The 21015-nt window shown below is 35.2% G+C and overlaps 5 protein-coding genes across 7 annotated transcripts; 1 reads left to right on the top strand and 4 right to left on the bottom strand.

Moving 5' to 3' along the window:
• Positions 1-1865: 1865 nt before the first annotated feature.
• On the bottom strand, positions 1866-2984 carry LOC149615828 (uncharacterized). The gene is made up of 2 exons (XM_089857036.1): positions 2946-2984; positions 1866-2861 (listed from the first exon to the last, which is right to left on the bottom strand). Exons 1-2 carry the CDS (start codon positions 2970-2972, stop codon positions 1962-1964), a joined length of 927 nt encoding a protein of 308 aa, XP_089713162.1. The 5' UTR covers positions 2973-2984; the 3' UTR covers positions 1866-1961.
• A 1803-nt stretch (positions 2985-4787) lies between these two features.
• On the bottom strand, positions 4788-6141 carry LOC149615827 (uncharacterized). Its single transcript, XM_089857073.1, has 2 exons — positions 6116-6141; positions 4788-5681 (listed from the first exon to the last, which is right to left on the bottom strand). The coding sequence occupies exons 1-2, from the start codon at positions 6134-6136 to the stop codon at positions 4788-4790; spliced, it is 915 nt and encodes a 304-aa protein (XP_089713199.1). The 5' UTR covers positions 6137-6141.
• A 4347-nt stretch (positions 6142-10488) lies between these two features.
• LOC149615826 (uncharacterized) lies at positions 10489-12762 on the bottom strand. 2 transcript variants are annotated; one of them, XM_089856837.1, is made up of 5 exons: positions 12603-12762; positions 12462-12526; positions 12210-12400; positions 12084-12153; positions 10489-11117 (listed from the first exon to the last, which is right to left on the bottom strand). In XM_089856837.1, the coding sequence occupies exons 1-5, from the start codon at positions 12613-12615 to the stop codon at positions 10665-10667; spliced, it is 792 nt and encodes a 263-aa protein (XP_089712963.1). In that variant the 5' UTR covers positions 12616-12762; the 3' UTR covers positions 10489-10664. The 2 variants fall into 2 exon arrangements, with proteins under 2 accessions (XP_089712963.1, XP_089712962.1); XM_089856836.1 differs by having other exon boundaries at positions 12462-12759.
• Positions 12763-13111: 349 nt separating this feature from the next.
• On the top strand, positions 13112-19483 carry RPA1 (replication protein A 70). The gene is made up of 10 exons (XM_089856825.1): positions 13112-13619; positions 13688-14099; positions 15615-15831; positions 15930-16101; positions 17223-17427; positions 17526-17665; positions 17751-17961; positions 18031-18272; positions 18349-18543; positions 19189-19483. The coding sequence occupies exons 1-10, from the start codon at positions 13587-13589 to the stop codon at positions 19300-19302; spliced, it is 1941 nt and encodes a 646-aa protein (XP_089712951.1). The 5' UTR covers positions 13112-13586; the 3' UTR covers positions 19303-19483.
• DENR (density-regulated protein) lies at positions 19403-20856 on the bottom strand. 2 transcript variants are annotated; one of them, XM_089856839.1, is made up of 6 exons: positions 20754-20856; positions 20451-20560; positions 20267-20371; positions 20022-20198; positions 19627-19766; positions 19403-19540 (listed from the first exon to the last, which is right to left on the bottom strand). In XM_089856839.1, exons 2-6 carry the CDS (start codon positions 20554-20556, stop codon positions 19496-19498), a joined length of 573 nt encoding a protein of 190 aa, XP_089712965.1. In that variant the 5' UTR covers positions 20557-20560; positions 20754-20856; the 3' UTR covers positions 19403-19495. The 2 variants fall into 2 exon arrangements, with proteins under 2 accessions (XP_089712965.1, XP_089712967.1); XM_089856841.1 differs by having other exon boundaries at positions 20623-20832.
• Between the last annotated feature and the right edge of the window lie 159 nt (positions 20857-21015).

Here is a 21015-nt window from a genome sequence, read left to right as displayed (position 1 = left end):
TGTTCAGTTTCTTCGGTATGAATGAGATTGATTTAATTTCACGTCTTTCATGTTGGTATTTATGGGACTGAGAAACGAAAACTTTCCGAGATCCAGGTTTAATGTCTACCATTTCCGTAACTTCATACGTTGTTTCATCGACTCGAATTGCTGACGAAACATTAATTTTTGCTTCTTCCGTTTTCGAATATTGTTCGTTACCGAGATATAATATTATCTCTCCGTGGTAGGCCGTAAGATTTTCATAGGAAATTACAACTTGCCGAGCTCCAAAAATGCCGAAATTTACAGGAGAACCGTAGTTATATAATTGACTAAAATCTGTAACATTAATGGCATCTTTATCAAGGTGGACTCTCTGAGATTGCTCGGTTGTTGGCGGTGTTGTTCCGAAAACGGTTGTTGTAAACGCAAAGAGTGTCTGAAATACATCACTTGTTTTAGTTCAGATATTTTTTACTTTATAGACCATTCCAGTAAAGAGAAGGAAACACCACAGGGGCTGGGTATGTCACCTCCTTGTCTTATTTCCCCTGGCGCCAAGAAGCAGCTACCGCTAGAGGCATTAACGCGAGTTGGCTTGCCTCCCGTAAGACGTGTAGTCATTACTCGGGCAGGGATAGGCTTAATTTTAGAAGTAGGAATGGAGAACGGTTAGCCTTTACTTCAGTCCGACTCATATATAGAGTCTCCAACACGTAACGAAAAGTTTCAATTATCTCATTGGCTCACTTAAACTACGTTTTGATGACGTTGCTGCCGGGGACGGCGAAAATACGTAATTCCTTTTTACCTCTGTCGCTATGACCCGCCTCTTCTTTCATAACCCCCCTCCGTCTTTTGGAAGGGGGTCCGGGGCTTTGACGCGCGCCCAGCCACATTACTCTGTTCTCCATTCCTACCTATAAAATTAAATCTATCCCTGACTCGGGTAATGCCTCTTGGTTGCCGCCAGGGGAAATAACTCCTATAAAAGAGCACTCACTACCTTCAGCCTCTGTTAGTTGATTTCTTTGCAAGAAATTAATGGAATTGTCTATTAAATGGGAAATTACCAGAATTTTGAAGGCGACCATTTTCATTCGGTTATGAACAACGAATAGCTCGTTATATCAAAGAAAATTAATATTGTTTAAAATATAAATAATTATCAATCGTAGATGGATGAATAAGGGAAATTTATGTATAGTTTAGAATTAAAAATTCGGGATTACATTTCATGATAAAAATGTAGTAGCTCGACGTCTTCCATCAGCTCATAAATCTACCCTTTTATAAATAAACATCAGTGGGAGTTTGTAATCTATATCTATAAAAATCAAAGTCCTGACTGACTGACTGACAGAGTGACAGACTGACTGATAATCAACGCCCAGCCCAAACCACTTGCCCTAGAAGGCTGAAAATTTGCAGGAACGTTACTCATAAGTAGTAGGCGCGTACTAAGAAAGATTTTTCCAATCTATCCCGGGTGGGAACTAATGAGGCAACTGGGGAACGTAAGGCATACAAGTATGACTCGGAATGCATACAGCTAAATGGAATGATTGTGTCCCATCTTCATTTCTATGCGGGTTTTGGGCCGGGTTTGAGAACTTACTATCCGACTCGCCTAACATCTTTCTAACGGCGGATAATAATAATCTAATCTAAGCTTGGTCTAGGTTGTATGGTAGCAACGCTAGTTGAAAGGCGCGTGCAATTAGATTATAAATTCGCCAAGTAAAATTTGCCACAAAATCCGCCTAGATACACGTTGAGTGAAAATGGCTACACGCAATGATTCGTATTAGCTGTATGCATTCCTGGTATGACTTTCTTCAAAATGAAAATATTTAAAAACGTGTTAGATATATAGTATTAAATTTTATTACTTTTATATATTTTCTTTAACATAAACAGTATAACAGAGTTCTCATTATTTTTATCTCTACAAATGTATGAGGAAGTCACTAAGCGTTTCAGTCATCGCAAAATTGTAGTTTCCAGTTGTTTTCTTTGCCATTCACGCAATCAACCATGACCAGGTTCGAGCCTAATCCGTGTAAGGCGCTGATACAAGTACCGGTCAGTTTGGACTGAATTTTAACGGCGCTATTACTATATCGGGGTAATAGTAGTGACCAAACATTATCCTCGTTCCCTGGATAGTCGACTAAAACAACTTCGTTGCCAATTTTTACGGACTTATCTCGAACCTCCAAATATTTTCCATCAGAACTACCTTTGGTTAGTCCCTTGTAAATTCTGTATTCGCCGTTTGCGTTTCGTTCGAAATGGAACTTTTCCTTATATTGGCAAGTGTCATTGTAACGCATAAGTACTACTTTATTTTCAAGGGAGTAGTACCAAGCTTTTTCAATCAACACTAAGTTTTTCGAGGTCGAGATAATCCTGTAGGGAATTTCGGCGTTCAGTTTCTTCGGTATGAACGAAATAGATTTTATTTTGAGTGTGTAAATCCCCTTTTTTTGATATTCGTCGAAATTTTTGTAGTTTTCGTACATGGGTACAGTTGCGAAAACTCTATTCATCTCAGGGTCAATGTTTACCATTTCTGTTACTTCGTAAGTTGTTTCATCGATTGCAATTGCTGACGAAACATCAATTCGTGCTATTTGCCTTTGAGAAGAATATTCGCCACTGACATATAATGTTATATATCCCTCGTTGGTCGTAAGGTTTTTATAGGAAATTACAACTTGCCGGGCTCCAAAAGCACCGAAATCTGTGTAACAGCCGTCTTTGTAAAAATTGCCAGTGCAAGTAGCATTAATGGCGTCTGTATCAAGGTTGACTCTCTGAGACTGTTCAGTTGCTGTTGTTCTTCCAAATACGGTTGTTGTAACCACAAACAGTGTCTGAAATGATACGTTAGGTACATTCGGTTATGTAATTTCACATTTTTAACTTCATCAAATAATAGAGTTTTCCCGTTTTCTTACCAGGATTTTGAAGACGACCATTTTCATTCGGGTATCAACGACAAATAACTCCTTAATGTAGACTAATTCGAATTTTTATCAATCAAAGATAAGAATTCACAAAGTATGAGAAATTAACCAGAATTTCCGATGACATTTCCAAGAAAATCAAATTAAAATAAATAATTACGATAAAATAGACGCAGTTGAATCTGTCCATCTGATAGTGACGCTCTGCCGGCGTTTAACGTTACAAACATGATTAATATTATGTTTCAGAATATCATTTAACGATAATCAAGATACGAGATTGACTTCCACGAATTAAAAAAAACATTTCTTAGTGTTTAGCTACAGCTTTAGAGTGAATTAAGCCGCGTTTACACGAGACACTTCGGAACCGTTTTCAACCGTTTTGGTAAGTCCTAACACTTTTCGAAAAATAATATTTGCATTTCCTCGTGAAAGATCTCTGGTTTTAACAGCGTAATATTATTTTTTGTACATTCCAAAACGGTTTAAACGGTTTCAAAGTGTCTCGTGTAAACGCGGCTAGTTTCATACAAAAAGTGGGGTGGCGTAGCGGTTAGCGCTTTCGCCTCGCAGCAATAGGACCCCGGGTTCGAACCGGGACTGTGGCTCTGGGTGAAAATCTGGGAACAAATCCTTCCGCGTAGAGTTTGCAAGTTCTCTCCCCGCTTGTTAAAAAGGAGTTTTCCTTCGCGGTCCAACCCGGTTTCTCCTTTCCACCAAAAACTTGCATTGGTTAACGGTAATAGTTAGTATAGGGCGCTGTAGGTTAGCTGTGGCATAGGGGCTAGCCACCACCCCTCTATGCAATGTAAAGGGACCCACCTGTAAACAAGCCACAGGCTTAGTGTGGAAATCCCTTCATAGACAAAAAAGCTTAGAAACATATAAATATTTCTTCATAAGATATGCTCCATAAGTTTGCGGTTTTTTTTTGCCACATAGTATGATGTACATCTACGATGAGGCTCTTAGTTTAAAGCGAGCGAGAGAGAGAGAGAGGGTTATAGTATTATACCTTAATTTAAAGTTAATGTTTAATACTCCCTTTAAAATTAGATGAAAGACATTAATTCTTTAAATAAGGTATATTTGGAAAGTGGTAAGAGCCATTTTAATTATTAAATCACATCAAGAAATGATATCTAGTTTATTAGGGAGAAGGTATAAGATGGCTAAGTATTCGCGCGCCATAGTCCCAGTCCCCCTTTCAAAATACAAGGGTGGGACGTAAAAGGAGGCCGGGCTATTTCGCCTCCTCTCCTCAGTCGGAAAATATGACTGTAATTTTCGTCATTCACGTCGCGCTGACGTGCACGAGTTTTCAAGAACCAATGAGATCATTGCTGGTTGTAATTAAGAGGCGGCGGGGATTAACTCCGGACACGTCTACGTTTGGACTGGAGATAAAGAGCTGGAAATGTGGCGAATTTATTCCTTCTCCCTAATAAACTAGATATCACTTCTTGATCACATCAAACAATTTTATTAAATAATATGTTTTCTAATACATAGAAAATACAACAGAATTTAATGGAAAAGGTATAATTTTAATTGAAACTTCATGACCGATTCTTACTCAATTTTATAAGTTTAATCAGAAGTGTATAATACTTCTTTTCGAGAGAAGTGCACTTGCACAAAGCGGGGTAATTAGTAATTGTAACATGATTCTTCCCAACACCCCTTAATTAACATTTATTATAGCAAGGTTACCAAACCGAATCATGCATGCACATACGCCATATAAATATTTCCCTCATCATTACTATAGTAACAGAATTTTTTTATCTACAAATTTATGGGAAAATCTGTGACAAGTCACTTTCCGTTTCAACCATCGCACAACTTAAGGTACCACTCATTTGCTCTGCCATTATAACAATCAACCATAACCAGATTGGAGCCAAACCCGTGTATGGCACTGATGCAATTACCAGTCACTTGGGATTGAATTTTAACGACGCCTTTACGCTCTCCTGGTAGTAGTGACCACACATTATACTTGGACCCTCGCTGTTTGACTAGAATAACATTGTCGCCAATAGGTGTAGACCCATCTCGAATTTCCAAATATTTCACGTCATTTTTGGTCGTTCCTTTGTTAATAATTCTGTATTCATGCCCTAATTCGTTTGGTTCGAAATAGAAACTCTGACGGTCTTCGCAAATGCTTGTGTAGAGCATCGGAATGGTTTTATTCTTGTGTTTGTCCCTGGATTTTATGGTTATGCCCAATTTGTTTGAGGTCGAGATAATCCTGTAGGGATTTTCTCTGTCCAGTTTCTTCGGTATGAATGAAATTGATTCTATATTAAATTTCCCAACCTCATCTCCAGATGCCAATATGTACTCTTTATAAGTATAAGTAGATACAGATGCGAAAACTTTCCAAGATCCACTTTCAGTTTCTACCATTTCCGTAACTTCGAACTTGTTTTCGTCGACTGGAATTGCCGCATAAACATTAATATCTGCTATTTCCTTTTTAGTATCGTCATCTTCGACGACATATAACGTTATATATCCCTCGTTCTTCGTTTGGTTTCTGTAGGTAATTACAACTTGTCGAACTCCTAAAGCACCAAAATCTACCATGCGGCCGCCTTTGTAAAGGTGTCTGTCGATGGGAGTAACTTTAATGGCGTCTGCATCAAGGTTGACTCTCTGAAACTGTAGTGATGTTGTTGTTCTGCCGAATAAGGTTATTGTAACAACGAAGAGTGCCTGAAATGATACGGAGAGGTTTTTTCGGTTATGTAATTTTACATTTATAACTTGGTAAAACAGGGATAGATTTAATTTTAGAAGTAGGAATGGAGAACGGTTAGAATTTACTTCAGTAGTCCGACTCATAGCCCACCCAGTATAGAGCCCCTCCCTCCAACACGTAATAACGAAAAGTTTAAATTATCTTATTGGCTGACTTGAAGTACGTTTTGATGACGTTGCTGACGGGGACGGCGAAAAATACGTAATTCCTTTTTACCTCTGTCGCTATGACTCCCCGCCTCTTCTTTCATACCCCCTCCCCCATCCCGAGGAAGGAGGTCCGGGACTTTGACGGGCGCCCTCATTACTCTGATCTCCCTTCTCCATTCCTACTTCTAAAATTAAATCTATCCCTGGTAATTAAAATTAGAGTTTTCCAGTTTTCTTACCAGGATTTTGAAGACGACCATTTTCATTCGGGTATCAACGACGAATAACACTTAAATGTTGACTTTAATTTATATATAATATGAATTTTTATCAATCAACGATAAGAATAATGCAGTGCACAAAGAAGTTTGGGAAATTAACAAGAATTTCCCGATGACATTTCCAAGAAAATCAAATTAAAATATAGAATTACGATAAAATAGACGCAGTTGAATCTGTTTGTCTGATAGTGACGCTCTGCCGGCGTTTAACCTTCCAAGCATGATGAATATTATGTTTCAGAATATCATTTAACGATAATTAAGATACGAGATTGATTTCCACGAATTAAGAAAAACATTTCTTAGTGTTTAGCTACAGCTTTACAGTTTATTAACGTCCCCGCAAATTAGATTCATACAAACATATAAATTTAAGTTCATAAGACATGCTCCATAAGTTTTTCACTGGTCATGAAGTGACGTATTTCATAGGTTTAACATAAATAATATAACAGAAATTGTTCTCTGCAAATGTATGGCAAATTCTGTGACCAATCACTTTGCGTTTCAACCATCGCAAAACTTAAGGGTCCAGTCATTGTCTTTGCCATTTTCGCAATCGACCAGGACCAGATTCGACCCTAACCCGTGTATGGCACTGATACAAGTACCGGTCAGTTTGGACTGAATTTTAACTTCGCCATCACTCCGTCCAGGTAGTAGTGACCACACATTATCCTTGGACCCTGGATACTTCACTAGAATAACTTCGTTACCAATTTTTCTTGACCTATCTCGAACTTCCAAATATTTTGCGTCATGTTCGGTCTTTCCTTTGTCATTTTTCATAATTCGGAAATCGCCCTTTTCATTTTGTTGAAAGTAGAAGCTCTGGCGATCTTCGCAAATGCTATCGTAGAGCATCGGTGTGATTTTATCTCTAAGCCTCTTGTCCCATGATTTTATGGTTATTCCCAGGTTGTTTGAGGTCGAGATAATCCTGTAGGGACTTTCGCTGTTCAGAGTCTTTGGTATGAAATAGATTGACATTACTTCAAGTAAATTTGTCGCGTATGAGCCGTTGTCCATCTCAATTTGCTCATGTGTTGTGTCCTTGACTGTGGTTAAAAAAACATTTCGATACCCAGATTCAATGTTCACCATTTCTGTAACTTCATACGCTGTTTCGTGAACTTTAATCGCTGTCGCAACATCAATTGCTGCTATTTCCGTTTCAGTAAAATAGTCGTTACCGACGTGTAATTTTATCATTTTCAAATTTGTCGTATAGTTTTTATAATAAATTACAACTTGCCGGACTCCAAAAGCACCGAAATTTACAAGACAGCCGTGGGGGTCATTCGCGATATAAATGCAAGTATCTTCAATGGTGTCTATATCAAGGTTGACTCTCTGAGACTGGTCAGTTGTTGTTGTTCTCCTTCCGAATGCGGTTGTTGTAACAACGAAGAGTGTCTGAAATGACATGAGAGGGTCTTTCGGTTATGTAATTTTACATTTTTAACTTGGTAAAAGAGGGATAGATTTAATTTTAGAAGTAGGAATGGAGAACGGTTAGAATTTACATCAGTAGTCCGACTCATAGCCCAATCAGTATAGAGCCCCTCCCTCCAAAACGTAACGAAAAGTTTCAATTATCTTATTGGCTGCTCACTTAAACTACGTTTTTATGACGTTGCTGACGGGGACGGCGAAAAATACGTAATTCATTTTTACCTCTGTCGCTATGACCCGCCTCTTCTTTCATACCCCCCGTCCCGTGGAAGTGGGTCCGGGACTTTGACGAGCGCCCAGATTACTCTGTTCTCCATTCCTACTTCTAAAATTAAATCTATCCCTGGTAAAATTAGAGTTTTCCAGTTTTCTTACCAGGATTTTGAAGAGGGTCATTTTCATTAGGGTATCAACGACGAATAACTCTTTAATGTTGACTTTGATTTATATATAATATGAATTTTAATCAATCAAAGATAAGAATAATGCAATTCACAAAGAAGTATGAGAAATTAACAAGAACTTTCCAATAACATTTCCAAGAAAATCAAATTAAAATATAGAATTACGATCAAACAGGCACAGTTGAATCTGTTTGTCTGATAGTGACGCTCTGCCGGCGTTTAACCTTCCAAGCATGATGAATATTATGTTTCAGAATATCATTTAACGATAATTAACATTAAGAAAAACATTTCTTAGTGTTAATTAAAGTCCTCGCAAATTAGATTCATATAAACATAAGTTCATAAGATATCCTCCATAAGTTTTTCACTGGTTAATGAGAGCTTGACATGAAGTGACGTATTTCATAGATTGTCGTAAAGCGACGCCTGGTGAGGCAGATGGACTGCAAAAGCGAACTAGCTCCCAGTAAATCTCTGGAAATAAGATGTGTCAATCTGGTCATACTAATGGATTATATCTTAAAAGCTTATGTTTATATTAACGAATTACACAATTATATAACTATTCGTGATTTTTTCGATGATAATCTAATTTTGTGGTTAATTGTGTTGCTTTGAAATGGAAATTAAACAAGTTACATAAAGTTAAATAATATTTCGAAACAGTTGAAGCCTTTGGGAGTTAACAGTCTAGTGATTTTTGGGGCCATATATTCGAGTAGTAATACAATGTTTCTTAACGGGCTATTCTTACTAAATTTTATATTCTTATCTTTAACAAATCTAACACAGAGATATTGAAAGGCTACGTCTCGAATTCTTGTTTAAAAAATTCCTTTAAAAACTCGTATATTTCAAAATTTTCACGAGAAAAGGTGTTTAAATTTCTTCATTGTTTCTTTCTAATAAAAAAAATATATATTTCCTCTACTTGGAATAATTAAGCGCCCATAGACCCTATACTAAATCTGAGTGAAGGTAAGGGGAGGGGCTTAAGAAGTTAAGACTTGGTTAAACCGCCAGCTTCTAATTTCTCGCGTCTCATTGGGTATTAGAATGTATAGATTGTTTTGTTTAAATCTGTTGCTTGCTTCGCGCGTAGATCACGAGGTACGTCTATATCACGTAATTTCTAAGTTAAAATACATTATGCCTGACGTCAGGGTGACGGTTTTTACGCTTCAATCCCTTTAATTTAAGCGGAAAGGAATAGAAAATTGCATCTTAAAGATTCCAAGTTTATGAATTAAGCTATGTATTTATACATTCAAAATTTAACCTCAAAAATCCAGTGACACATTTTTAGTCAGACATTGTTTTTCGTTAATTAAAATTGTTTGAAAATTTACAATTCTTATTTATCTAATTAAATTTTAAATATTTGAATTCAAAATTGCGATGTTCAAGTTGAACCTGCCTTGAACTATTTATATTAGTTTCTAATTAAATTATTAAATGTTTAACTCCAATTGGTATTTTTACCTTGGTTTTATTGGGAATTTTTGAAACTTAAAAATTCAAATTTATTTAAAATTTTTCATTTTCCTTAAATTATCTTTTAATATTCAAGGATTGATAAACACTGATGATAAGGGGACGTGATGACCGATTTCGTTTTTAAAGGGAGAGAATTGCTTTAAATCTAGAAGGTACGATGGTAATTTTATGGATTTAATTTATCGATGTCGTGATTTTAATCCCAATTACCTTAAATATTTGTTTAGTATATGCGAGGTCATTGATACACGTGTCATAGGTTTTAAATATTTTCCTACCTCCTACTTCATTTTGGCGGGAAAAACTGGTCTGTATAGAAAATATGGCCGGGAAATCATGCGTCATTAGGATGTGACGGCCGCGGAAATATTTGGTGGGGTCAAAGTGTACCCCTGAAGTCCTGTTCATAAAAATTCAAAACATGTCTGTAAATATATAAAATGGCGGGGAATATCTGGTGTCTGTAGGTGTAAACTGTCTCTATGGGAATTTAAATTGGCGGGAAATGTGTGTCTATACTTTGTAGGTCTATAAAATGGCGGGAAATATGTGTCTATACTTTGTAGGTCTATAAAATGGCGGGAATTATGTGTCTATACTTTGTAGGTCTATAATATGGCCGAAATTGTGTCCCTCCTCCGTAGATGTAAAAAATGGCGGGAAATGAGTTTGTTTTGAGTGGGTGTAAAAAATGGCGGGAAATGTCTACGTACTGAATATAAACATTTCCCGCCATTTTTTACACCCACTCAAAACAAACTCATTTCCCGCCATTTTTTAAACGTACTACGTTTAAAAAATGGCGGGAAATGTCTGTATTCAGTACCTTTAAAAAATGGCGGGAAATATCTGTTTTCAGGAGATGTAAAAAATGGCGGGAAATATGTCTGTCCTCAGTAGGTGTATAAAATGGCGGGAAATATGTCTGTCCTAAGTATGTGTAAAAAAATGGCGGAAAAATTCGAAACATAATTTAATGCATTTAAAGTTTTTTTTTATTATAAAATAATATTTACAGTGAGTAAAAGTTTTGCTGAAACACTTAAGTAGAATGAATTTGAACTTCAGTGATAATACAAATACATTTAAAACTGAGTAACAGCTTAGCAATTAATGATTGTTCATAAATCAAGTGATACTACACTACACTACACGTCATATTTATCAGGCAAACTCATAGCTAAATCGTCATCAATCCCTCCACGACCAGGTGGTGAATCTAAACCCTGAACACTATCATTTAGATCACTATCTAAATTTGAGGGCTCGGTACTGAACATTTCCGCTGGCACTGTCAATGGCGCTTTTTCAGGCAACAAATCTCTTAGAGCTTGCTTGGCTTCCAAATGACGTTCAATCTCTTCGGAGGTCATGTGACCATCACCGAGTGGCGGTAGAGTTGGTGTAGGTGCCGGAGTAGGCGCTGGGATGGGTGGTGTTGGAGTTGGTTGAACCACTGGTGTTGTAACAGTGCTTATTGTAGGCGTGGCAATTGGTGCCGTGATTGTTGTGACTGTAGTTGTATTTGAAGTGGTCACGGACGTTTTAGAAAGGGTTTTACGGGGTGGCTTTTTCTTTTTAGGTGCAACTTCAACTGGTTTCTAAAATTTTAAAGTTAAAAATTTTGTTAGGAATATGTTGCCAAGGCTTAAAAATAGGCCTTGGATCTTGAAAAAAGGGGTGTGGTCATTTACTGACGCGAGTCACGTGGCAATAAACTTAACCAAGGCCTAAAGCTTTAAGAGTTTTCCAATATATGTTGGCAAGGCTTAAAAATAGGCTTTGGACCTTGAAAAAGGGGTGTGGTTATTTACTGACGCGAGTCACGTGGCAATAAACTTAACCAAGGCCTAAAGCTTTAAGAGTTTTCCAATATATGTTGGCAAGGCTTAAAAATAGGCCTTGGACCTTGAAAAAGGGGTGTGGTTATTTACTGACGCAGTCACGTGGCAATAAACTGAGCCAAGGCCTAAAGCTTTAAGAGTTTTCCAATATATGTTGGCAAGGCTTAAAAATAGGCCTTGGACCTTGAAAAAAGGGGTGTGGTCATTTACAGACGCGAGTCACGTGGCAATAAACTTAGCCAAGGCCTAAAGCTTTAAGATTTAACAGTTTTCCAACTAATTAGAACTTTAGATTTAGAAGCAACTGTCGACTATTTTTATTATAGTTATATAATATTAATTGAAAAACAAACACATTAAGCTAAGCCTTGTTTAAAGTTTTCACACATTGAAGCAGACGACAGTTAAATTGGCCAGGGCTAGTATTAACAAATGGTAAATTGGTACAACTTTAAACAAAACAAAACGAGTTATTAACAAATGGTAAATTGGTACAACTTTAAACAAAACAAAACGAAATGAGTAACTCCACCAACAAACTAGAAATAAAAACCTAAGATGCAACTTGCAATCAATATTTTCTTTTAATTTATAATAAAATAGGTAACAATTTTTTATAGGTTATATAAAAATGACTCTTGGGTTTAAATTAAAACTACCTAACCATTATATAAACCAATAAGAGATCTGTTATAGTATAGAAGCTTATTTGTAAGAAATTACCATAGGAGGCGCTGTTGTTATAGTTTCAGCTATTGAAACTGGTTCAGTATGAGTTGAATTTAGTTTTTTCCTACGGAAGTTAACGATTTTAGTTTAAAATAACACACAGATGAGTGTTTTTGTTACTTTTTTAATGGTGGCAATTCATGTTTTTGCTCCGAATCGCTATCACTAGATTCAGTGGCGTCAGAATCGCTTGAAGTTGAGTCTACAGATTCATACTGCAATAATCTGTCCAATAGAAAACTTTTATCTCTAGAGACTTTGAGCAGTTTACGTTGAGCTTTACGTAGTTCCTCTTGGAAACATTCGTTTTCCTATAGATATTACGTGTTTTACTTTAATTAAACTAATTAACTACAAGCTAATCAACCTTACGTAGATTAATAATTTAAATTTCTTCTTTAAATTACGATATTTTTGTCGAAAATCGACCGAATCATCTATAAATGGAGGCATATTGAAGCCAAGGCTTAACGTAAAATTTCAACTATCTCGACTGCCTTGTTGTATTTTTACCTGATGAAGGCATTTTTAATGAGCATTTATGTTACGCTTAACAAAATTAACTTGAAAAATTAAACTATAAACTATGTTTATCAGTTATTATATCGACTTTTTTTTATCACATTTATTCTAGGGCGAGTGTGTACAAAATGGCAGCCACGTGTCAAAGGTCAAAGTAGAGCAAGGTGGGAACAGGGCCGAAAATAAGCACAGGACAATGGACATGTCCAATAAAATTTTAAAATGTCTCATTTATTGATAGCTTGACTAGGAAGATGCGACCATTGAGTTCTAATATATGTATGTTCTGAACTCAATGGATGCGACACTATTTTTGCACACTCCAGTGGACAATGGCCCATAAATTTTCCTTTCAAAGGGGGGGATCACTGGACACATGTCCTATAAGAAATTTTTCTTATTTCCGGCCCTGCAAGTGGGTGGGTAATGGGGAAAAGCATAGAGATGGAAAGGCGGGAGTTCCATTTGCTCCATTGTTGACAATATCAACTGTTTGTTATTTCAACAAACAACTTTTGTAACAATTTAATCAAAAAGCACATTTGACCTTATTTAAGTTTTTTTCTGCAAATAAATAAATAAATGTTATCTTATTTGTACGACTGTGCACATTGCTCTCCCTTATCATAATTTCAACACAAGTTGCAACCGAAACCGAACCAAACAACTTGGAACAAGTCTAAACTTGAAACTCGCCAGACGACACAAGTTTTCCCGCTCAAAATTGTCAGGTCTGCCTTTGTATTTTGGCGCGATAGTTTTACATGGGAATTTTTCGACTTTAAATCGAGAAACAAATTGTTTTTCATTGATAATTAATTAGTTTAATGATTAAAACTTGGAATTCTATTATAAATTACTTAGAATTGTAATATAAAATCTCAAAAGAAACCTCAGAAAAAGGACGGACGGACTTCTTAAGGTTTTAATTCATATCATAAGGCCAAGGCTTAAGTCCTTTCCTCCAAATTCACAATGGATATAAAATTAACGGAAGGCGCCATGGAGGTAATTAATTTAATTAACTTAATTTTGATTAATTATATTAGGCCTAAGCCTAAAAACAATTATTACAGCGCATTTTAGGAGGAGATATAGTTGACAAACCAATTGTCCAAATATTAAGTTACAAACGTGTTCCTGGATCTCAAGATCGTTATCGCATGCTTGTCTCCGATGGGCGATCAAGTTACCCATTTTGCATGCTTGCCACTCAGTTAAACGATCGTTTAGATGCCAAAGAATTTGAAAAATACACTGTCATAAAGCTGGATAAATATAGTTGCACAGAAATGCAACCTGGACGCAAAATCATTATCATGCTTGAAATAACTCTAGTTGCCAAAGGTGACAATGTTGGCAAGAGATTAGGGAACCCACAAAATTTTGGAGAAGGTGCAGGTGGTAAAGCAACAAGTGGTCAAGATACTGGTGGAAATGAAGCTAGTAATCATGTTGTTAATGGAAGTTCAAATGTTAATGGACATGGTAAGCTGGTTGGTTAACTTTGGGTAGAGTTAAAGGGTTAGGGTTCATACAAACTTGACCTGGAGAACGTTTAAAATGTCAGGGAGATAAATTGTTTGCTAAAAATTCAGGGAAAACTCAGGGGAAGTTTATGGGTTTTAGTAAAATGGATTGAAAACTCATGGAGATTTATAATTTCTAGTAAAATGGATTGAAAACTCATGGAGATTTATAGTTTTTAGTAAAATGGATTGAAAACTCATGGAGATTTATAGTTTTTAGTAAAATGCATTGAAAGCTCATGGAAAATTATAGTTTTTAGTAAAATGGATTGAAAACTCATGGAAATTTATAGTTTTTAGTAAAATTCATGGAAATTGATAGTTTTTGCTAAACTTTATTGAAAACTCATGGAAATTTATAGTTTTTAGTAAAATGGATTGAAAACTCATGGCGATTTATAGTTTTTAGTAAAATTCATGGAAATTGATAGTTTTTACTAAACTTTATTGAAAACTCATGGAAATTGATAGTTTTTAGTAAAATGCATTGAAAACTCATGGAAATTTATAGTTTTTAGTAAAATGCATTGAAAACTCATGGAAATTTATAGTTTTTAGTAAAATGCATTGAAAACTCATGGAAATTTATAGTTTTTAGTGAAATGGATTGAAAACTCATGGAGATTTATAGTTTTTAGTAAAATGAATTGAAAACTCATGGAGATTTATAGTTTTTAGTAAAATGAATTGAAAACTCATGGAGATTTATAGTTTTTAGTAAAATGAATTGAAAACTCATGGAGATTTATAGTTTTTAGTAAAATGGATTGAAATTTGAAAACTCATGGAAGTTTATAGTTTTGACCAAAATTCATTTAAAACTCATGGAAATTTATAGGGTTTAATAAAAATCAGGGAAATTAATATTTTTATATAAAATTCAAGGAAAACTCAGGGAAATTTACAGTTTTTAGCAAAATGCATTGAAAACTCATGGAAATTTATAGTTTTTAGTAAAATGCATTGAAAACTCATGGAAATTTATAGTTTTTAGTAAAATGCATTAAAAACTCATGGAAATTTATAGTTTTTAATAAAAATCAGGGAAACATATTTTTTTTTTAAAAATTAAGGGAAATTTATATTTTTTAGTAAAATTCATGGAAAACTAAGGGAAATTTATATTTTTTAGTAAAATTCATGGAAAACTAAGGAAAATTTATAATTTTTATTAAAATCCAGGAAAAACTCAAGGAAATTTATAATTCTTAGAAAAACCCAGGGAAATTTATAATTTTTAGTAAAATCAAGGGAAGTTTTCCCTGAAGGGGTTGTTCCAACTAAAAATAACCAATCAAATCCCATAATTATTACTCCAACAAACCAGTCCTGCAGTTACTAGGGGGCCCTATCAGGGAAATATATAGTTAAAAAGCTTCACATATTTAGCAGGGAAATCGGTTACCCAGAAGTCATATGAACCCTAAATTACTCTAACAAATAATAAAATAAGGCATTAAAATTTATTAAACAGCCAAAAACGAACCTGTAGAAGCTCCGGTAATAAAACAAGAACCACTCTCAAACAGCAGCATTTCAAACTCCATTCCAAAACCAAATACATCACACAATTTTGCGAGTATTGTGAAATCGGAGAACAATTTCAACCCAATTCGTCCAGCCGCTAATGACCCCAAGCTTCCATTTGGTGCCGTGCATTCCATAAACTCCATTTCTCCTTTTCAGAATAAGTATGTTAATCATTCATCATTCATTATTTTAATTTTTAGTTGAGAAATGAATGATTACTTTAATTACTATGTAATTAACATCATTTTTACAATTTTAGTTGGGTCATTAAAGCCAGAGTTACCTTTAAACAACCAATTAAAACTTGGAGTAACTCGAGAGGCGAGGGACGATTGTTCAACATGAATTTAGTTGATGAGAGTGGAGAAATCAGAGCAACCGTTTTCACGGATTTGGTTGATAAATATTACAACATGATGGAACTGAATAAGGTATTTATGCCTGGAGGTATAAGGGGAATAAACTTGGGAATGTATGGGGAATAAACTTGGGAATGTATGGGGAATAAACTTGGGAATGTATGGGGAATAAACTTGGGAATGTATGGGGAATAAACTTGGGAATGTATGGGGGATAAACTTGGGAATGTATGGGGGATAAACTTGGGAATGTATGGGGGATAAACTTGGGAATGTATGGGGGATAAACTTGGGAATGTATGGGGGATAAACTTGGGAATGTATGGGGGATAAACTTGGGAATATAAGGGGAATTAACTTGGGAATATATGGGGAATAAACTTGGGAATATGAGGGGGAATAAACCTGGGAATGTGAGGGGAATAAACCTGGGAATGTGAGGGGAATAAACCTGGGAATATAAGGGGAATAAACTTGGGAATATAAGGGGAATAAACTTGGAAATATAAGGGGAATAAACTTGGAAATATAAGGGGAATAAACTTGGGAATATATGGGGAATATATGGGGACTAAACTTGGAAATATGAGGGGAATAAACCTATAAAATTCAGGTAAGTACAAGGGAATAAACCTGGAAAGTTTTGGGGAAATGTCAGGGTATAAACCTGGAAATTTCTGGGGAAAATAAGGAAACAATCCGGGAAATGTTTGGGGGAATTATAAGGGAATAAACCTGGAAATTTCTGGGGAAAATAAGGAAACAATCCGGGAAATGTTTGGGGGAATTATAAGGGAATAAACCTGGAAATGTTTTGGGGAAATATCAGGGAATTAACCTGGAAATGTTTTGGGGAAATATCAGGGAATTAACCTGGAATTTTTTTGGGGAAATATCAGGGAATTAACCTGGAAATGTTTTGGGGAAATATAAGGGAATAAACCGGGAAATATAAGGGAATAAACCGTGAAATATAAGGGAATAAACCTGGAAATGTTTTGGGGAATTATCAGGGAATAAACCTGGAAATGTTTTGGGGGAATTATAAGGGAATAAACCTGGAAATTTTTGGGGATATATAAGGGAATAAACCTGGAAATGTCAGGGAAATTTGTTTCCAAAAGTTGTATGAACCTTTTTAATGGGTTATCAATATATGTACCTAATTATGACACTTTATTAATCATTTCCAGGTGTATTTCATCAGAAAAGCCGCTACCAGAGCCGCCAATAAACGTTTTAGCAATGTAAATCACGACTATGAACTTCAGTTTAACAGAGAAACTGAAGTTGTAGAATGTCCTGATGAAGAGACTGCTTCAATCCCAATGGTGAAGTACGACTTTCAGGACATTGCCTCATTGCAAAATATAGATCCCAGTACTTTTACAGTCGTTGGTACGTGATAAAATCTTCAAATCGAGTCTTAACTAATTAATTACGTAATTAGCATACCCAAAAACGTAATTAAATTAAATTAAATTAATTAAAATTAGATGTTATTGGAGTTTGTAAGAGTTACGGTGACATTACAACCATCATGCAAAAGACCACCAACAAGGAGCTAAAGAAACGAGAGTTGCATCTTGTTGATAAATCCTTAGCTGAAATAACATTGACACTATGGGGTGAAACTGTGAGTTAATTAGCTAGTATTAATTAATTAGTTTTTTAAGCCTAAAATTAGGAGTAACGAGTCTAAAACTTAATTAATGTTATAGGCTGAGGAATTTGATGGTTCGTTTAATCCAGTTGTGGCTGTTAAAGGAGCTCGCCTTTCTGATTTTGGCGGGCGTTCTCTAAGTACTCTTATGAGTAGTACAGTCTCAATAAACCCTGATATTCGGGAAGCACACGCGTTAAGAGGGTGGTATGATAGAGAAGGAGCCCACGCTAACACTCAAAGCATGACCAAAATGGGTGGAATGGCCAGTATGTTTAAAATTAAGTAACAGTAATCTTCATGCAGCAACTGTAATTAACTTGTAATGAATAATTAAGGCGGTCAAACAAATTGGAAAACTTTTGCTCAAGTACAAGCTGAAAAACTTGGTTTTGATCAAAAACCTGATTATTTTACGTGCAAAGCTATGGTGTTGCTTATCAAGAAAGATAGTTGCTTATACCAAGCTTGCCCTTCAGAGAATTGCAATAAAAAGGTTCAAGATCTGCAAGATGGAAATTATCGGTGTGAAAAATGCCAGAAGGAATTTCAAAGTTATAAATGGAAAATGTTGGGACACGTTAGTTTAAATTTGAAACCTTTTATTTCGTTTTGTTAATTAACTTGGTTTTAATTGCTAATTACATTGTTTTTAGATCAATATAGCTGATTTTACAGATACAATTTGGGCTACTTCTTTTCAAGAGAATAGTGAAGCCATTTTGGGGGTTACAGCTGAAGAATTGGGTCGGATGAAGCTTTCAGATGAAGCTGCCTTTGGGGATGTTCTTACCAATGCCCAGTTTAAATCGTATATATTCAAAATTCGAGCCAAAGCTGAAACTTGGAATGTAAGTATTTAACCTCAGGGTTCATATTAGTAACAAACCTGGGAAATTATCAGGGAAATTTCTGAGGTTTGATTAAGTTTGCTCTGAAGAGGTTGCTTCAACTATAAAAAACCACTCCGTGTTCTTACTAAATATATGGGGAAATACACGGTAAAAACCTGGTAAATTCCATTAAATACATGGTTTAAAAACCATGGGAAACTCAGGGAAATACACGGTAAAGAACCTGGTAAACTCCAGGAAACACATGGTAAAAAACCCTGGGAAACATAGGGAAAAACCCTTAGAAAACTCGGAAATATATGGGGAAACCTGGGAAATTCAGGAAAATATATGGGAAAACCCTGAAAACTCAGGGAAATATATGATAAAAAACCCTGGGAAACTCAGGGAAATATATATGGGAAAACTCAGGGAAATATATATGGGAAAACTCAGGGAAATATATATGGGAAAACTCAGGGAAATATATATGGGGAAAACTTCGGGAAATATATGGGAAAACCCTGAAAACTTAGGGAATATGGGTAAAAATCTGGAAAATTAAAAAAGTTGTATGAACCCTGTTTCTAATTATTATTATTCTTGCTGATTTTGAAAGAAACTTTTACTAATTATCATTTAACATACATATTTATCAAACAGGAAGAAGAGAGAGTAAAATACGCAGTTGTTAATGTTCAACCCATGAATTTTGTTGAACATGGCAACAAACTTTTGGCTGACATAAAAAATCTTGAAGCCTTGCTTCCAAAATAGATAGATCGATCATGCAGTTATGATGAACTATCCTTAATTTCTCTTAACTATTCAGTTCATTTTTAAATAATTCGGTTCAGTGTTAGTTAAATCATAAATGTTTTGATGGAAACAGAATTTTTGTCAATTTATTATTTTTCATACACAAATAAACGTTAAACATGTACAAAATTAAATATAATTCCCAATTTATTTAGCGCGAGTGATCTCCTAAATCATCTATAGAATCATCGTCAATCTGAAATTCAATTAAATTAACAGAATTAAAGTTAATTTAACATTAAATCTGGGGGTTTTGGGTTTTGGGACAGAGGGGGTATTCACCTCAGGCCATTTTTCCATTATTAAATCAAATAAATCATCCTTTACATCCCCTTGAATCACAATTTCGTCATCACCGGTTACCGATGAGCCGCAAGAGAATTTATGTGCAAAAAACTTTGCAGCATCTTTAAGATCAATATCTATTGATGCATGTAAGTGTAATTTAAGTTTCCTGACACATTTTGGTAACATTTTGTGCTCAATCAGGGATAGATTTAATTTTAGAAGCAGGAATGGAGAACAGAGTAGTGTAGTCTGGGCGCGCCTCAAAGTCCAGGACCCCCTTTTACCCGGGGAGGGGGGGGAATTGTGAAAAAAGAGGACTGAAGTAAATATTAACCGTTCTCCATTCCTACTTCTAAAATTAAATCTATCCCTGGTCCAATATTATTTACCAAATGTGCTTAAACCAGTCACAACTGTCACAAACTTCTTTTTACCCCTCGAAGAACGGAATAGACAAACTTTCTTTTCCTTTTCTACTTTCTTTTTGGCTTTTATTTGACCTTTACCCCCGCGTTTTTGACGTTGTTTTTTCTCTTCTTCCCCAGTTCCCGAGCCCTGATCGTCGCCTTTATTAATTAATTTTTACTCATTAATTAACCCCTTTTTGTTAATTTTTAACGGTTAATTAACAAACCTATTTGGACCTTATTAAACTCTGAGGGTAAATTTTTTTGTAACCAGTCTTTACATTTTTCATAATTTGGGTAGTATTCGCAATACTCTAATGGCATGGAACATTCTGCAACGTTTTAATTAATTTAGTTAAAATATAATTGCTAATTAACTTAAGAGGGATGGTTTAAATTAGTTAGGGTTACCTCCACAATATAGTACTTGGAGTGGATAATTGACCCCTTTTAGTGGACCAGGGTTAAGGCCTTTCGGTGTAGCTTGTTGTTCTGATTCGTTTTCATTATCGGACATAATTCTATTAATTTAATTATATTTAAAATGATTTTAGGCTTAACTTTGTCTTTAAAATTACAGTACCAAGGCTTAGCTATCTTTTTTTAGAATTAAGTTCTTTTATATTTAATTAATGGATCAAATTTATTTTTATGATAATGTCTGACTTTATGCCGATATTTTAATACCCTAAAATCAAAATTAATTATAATTACTTCTAATGAACACAATTTGAAGGGAGGAATCGGCGTGCAGGCTGATTGATCGCGGCTTTAAATGGGAACAAATTTACCGGCTTGTTTTTAACCTTTGACCCCCACAATTTACAAGACCAGAAATAAGCATTCGCTTTTTTGGACATAAATTTTTCAATAGCAAATTATGTCATTTAATCAAGAGATATAGACTTAAATGAAATAAAATGTTCATATTAAGTTCAAAAGCATTATAATTAACTTTCAAATTAATGTTTTCAAA

This window comes from Phalangium opilio, unplaced genomic scaffold, assembly GCF_054372755.1.
Source record: "Phalangium opilio isolate 3A_F unplaced genomic scaffold, DU_Popi_V2 ptg000217l_1, whole genome shotgun sequence".
Classification (NCBI taxonomy): Eukaryota; Metazoa; Arthropoda; class Arachnida; order Opiliones; family Phalangiidae; genus Phalangium; species Phalangium opilio.
This window is presented reverse-complemented; position numbering and strand designations above follow the sequence as displayed.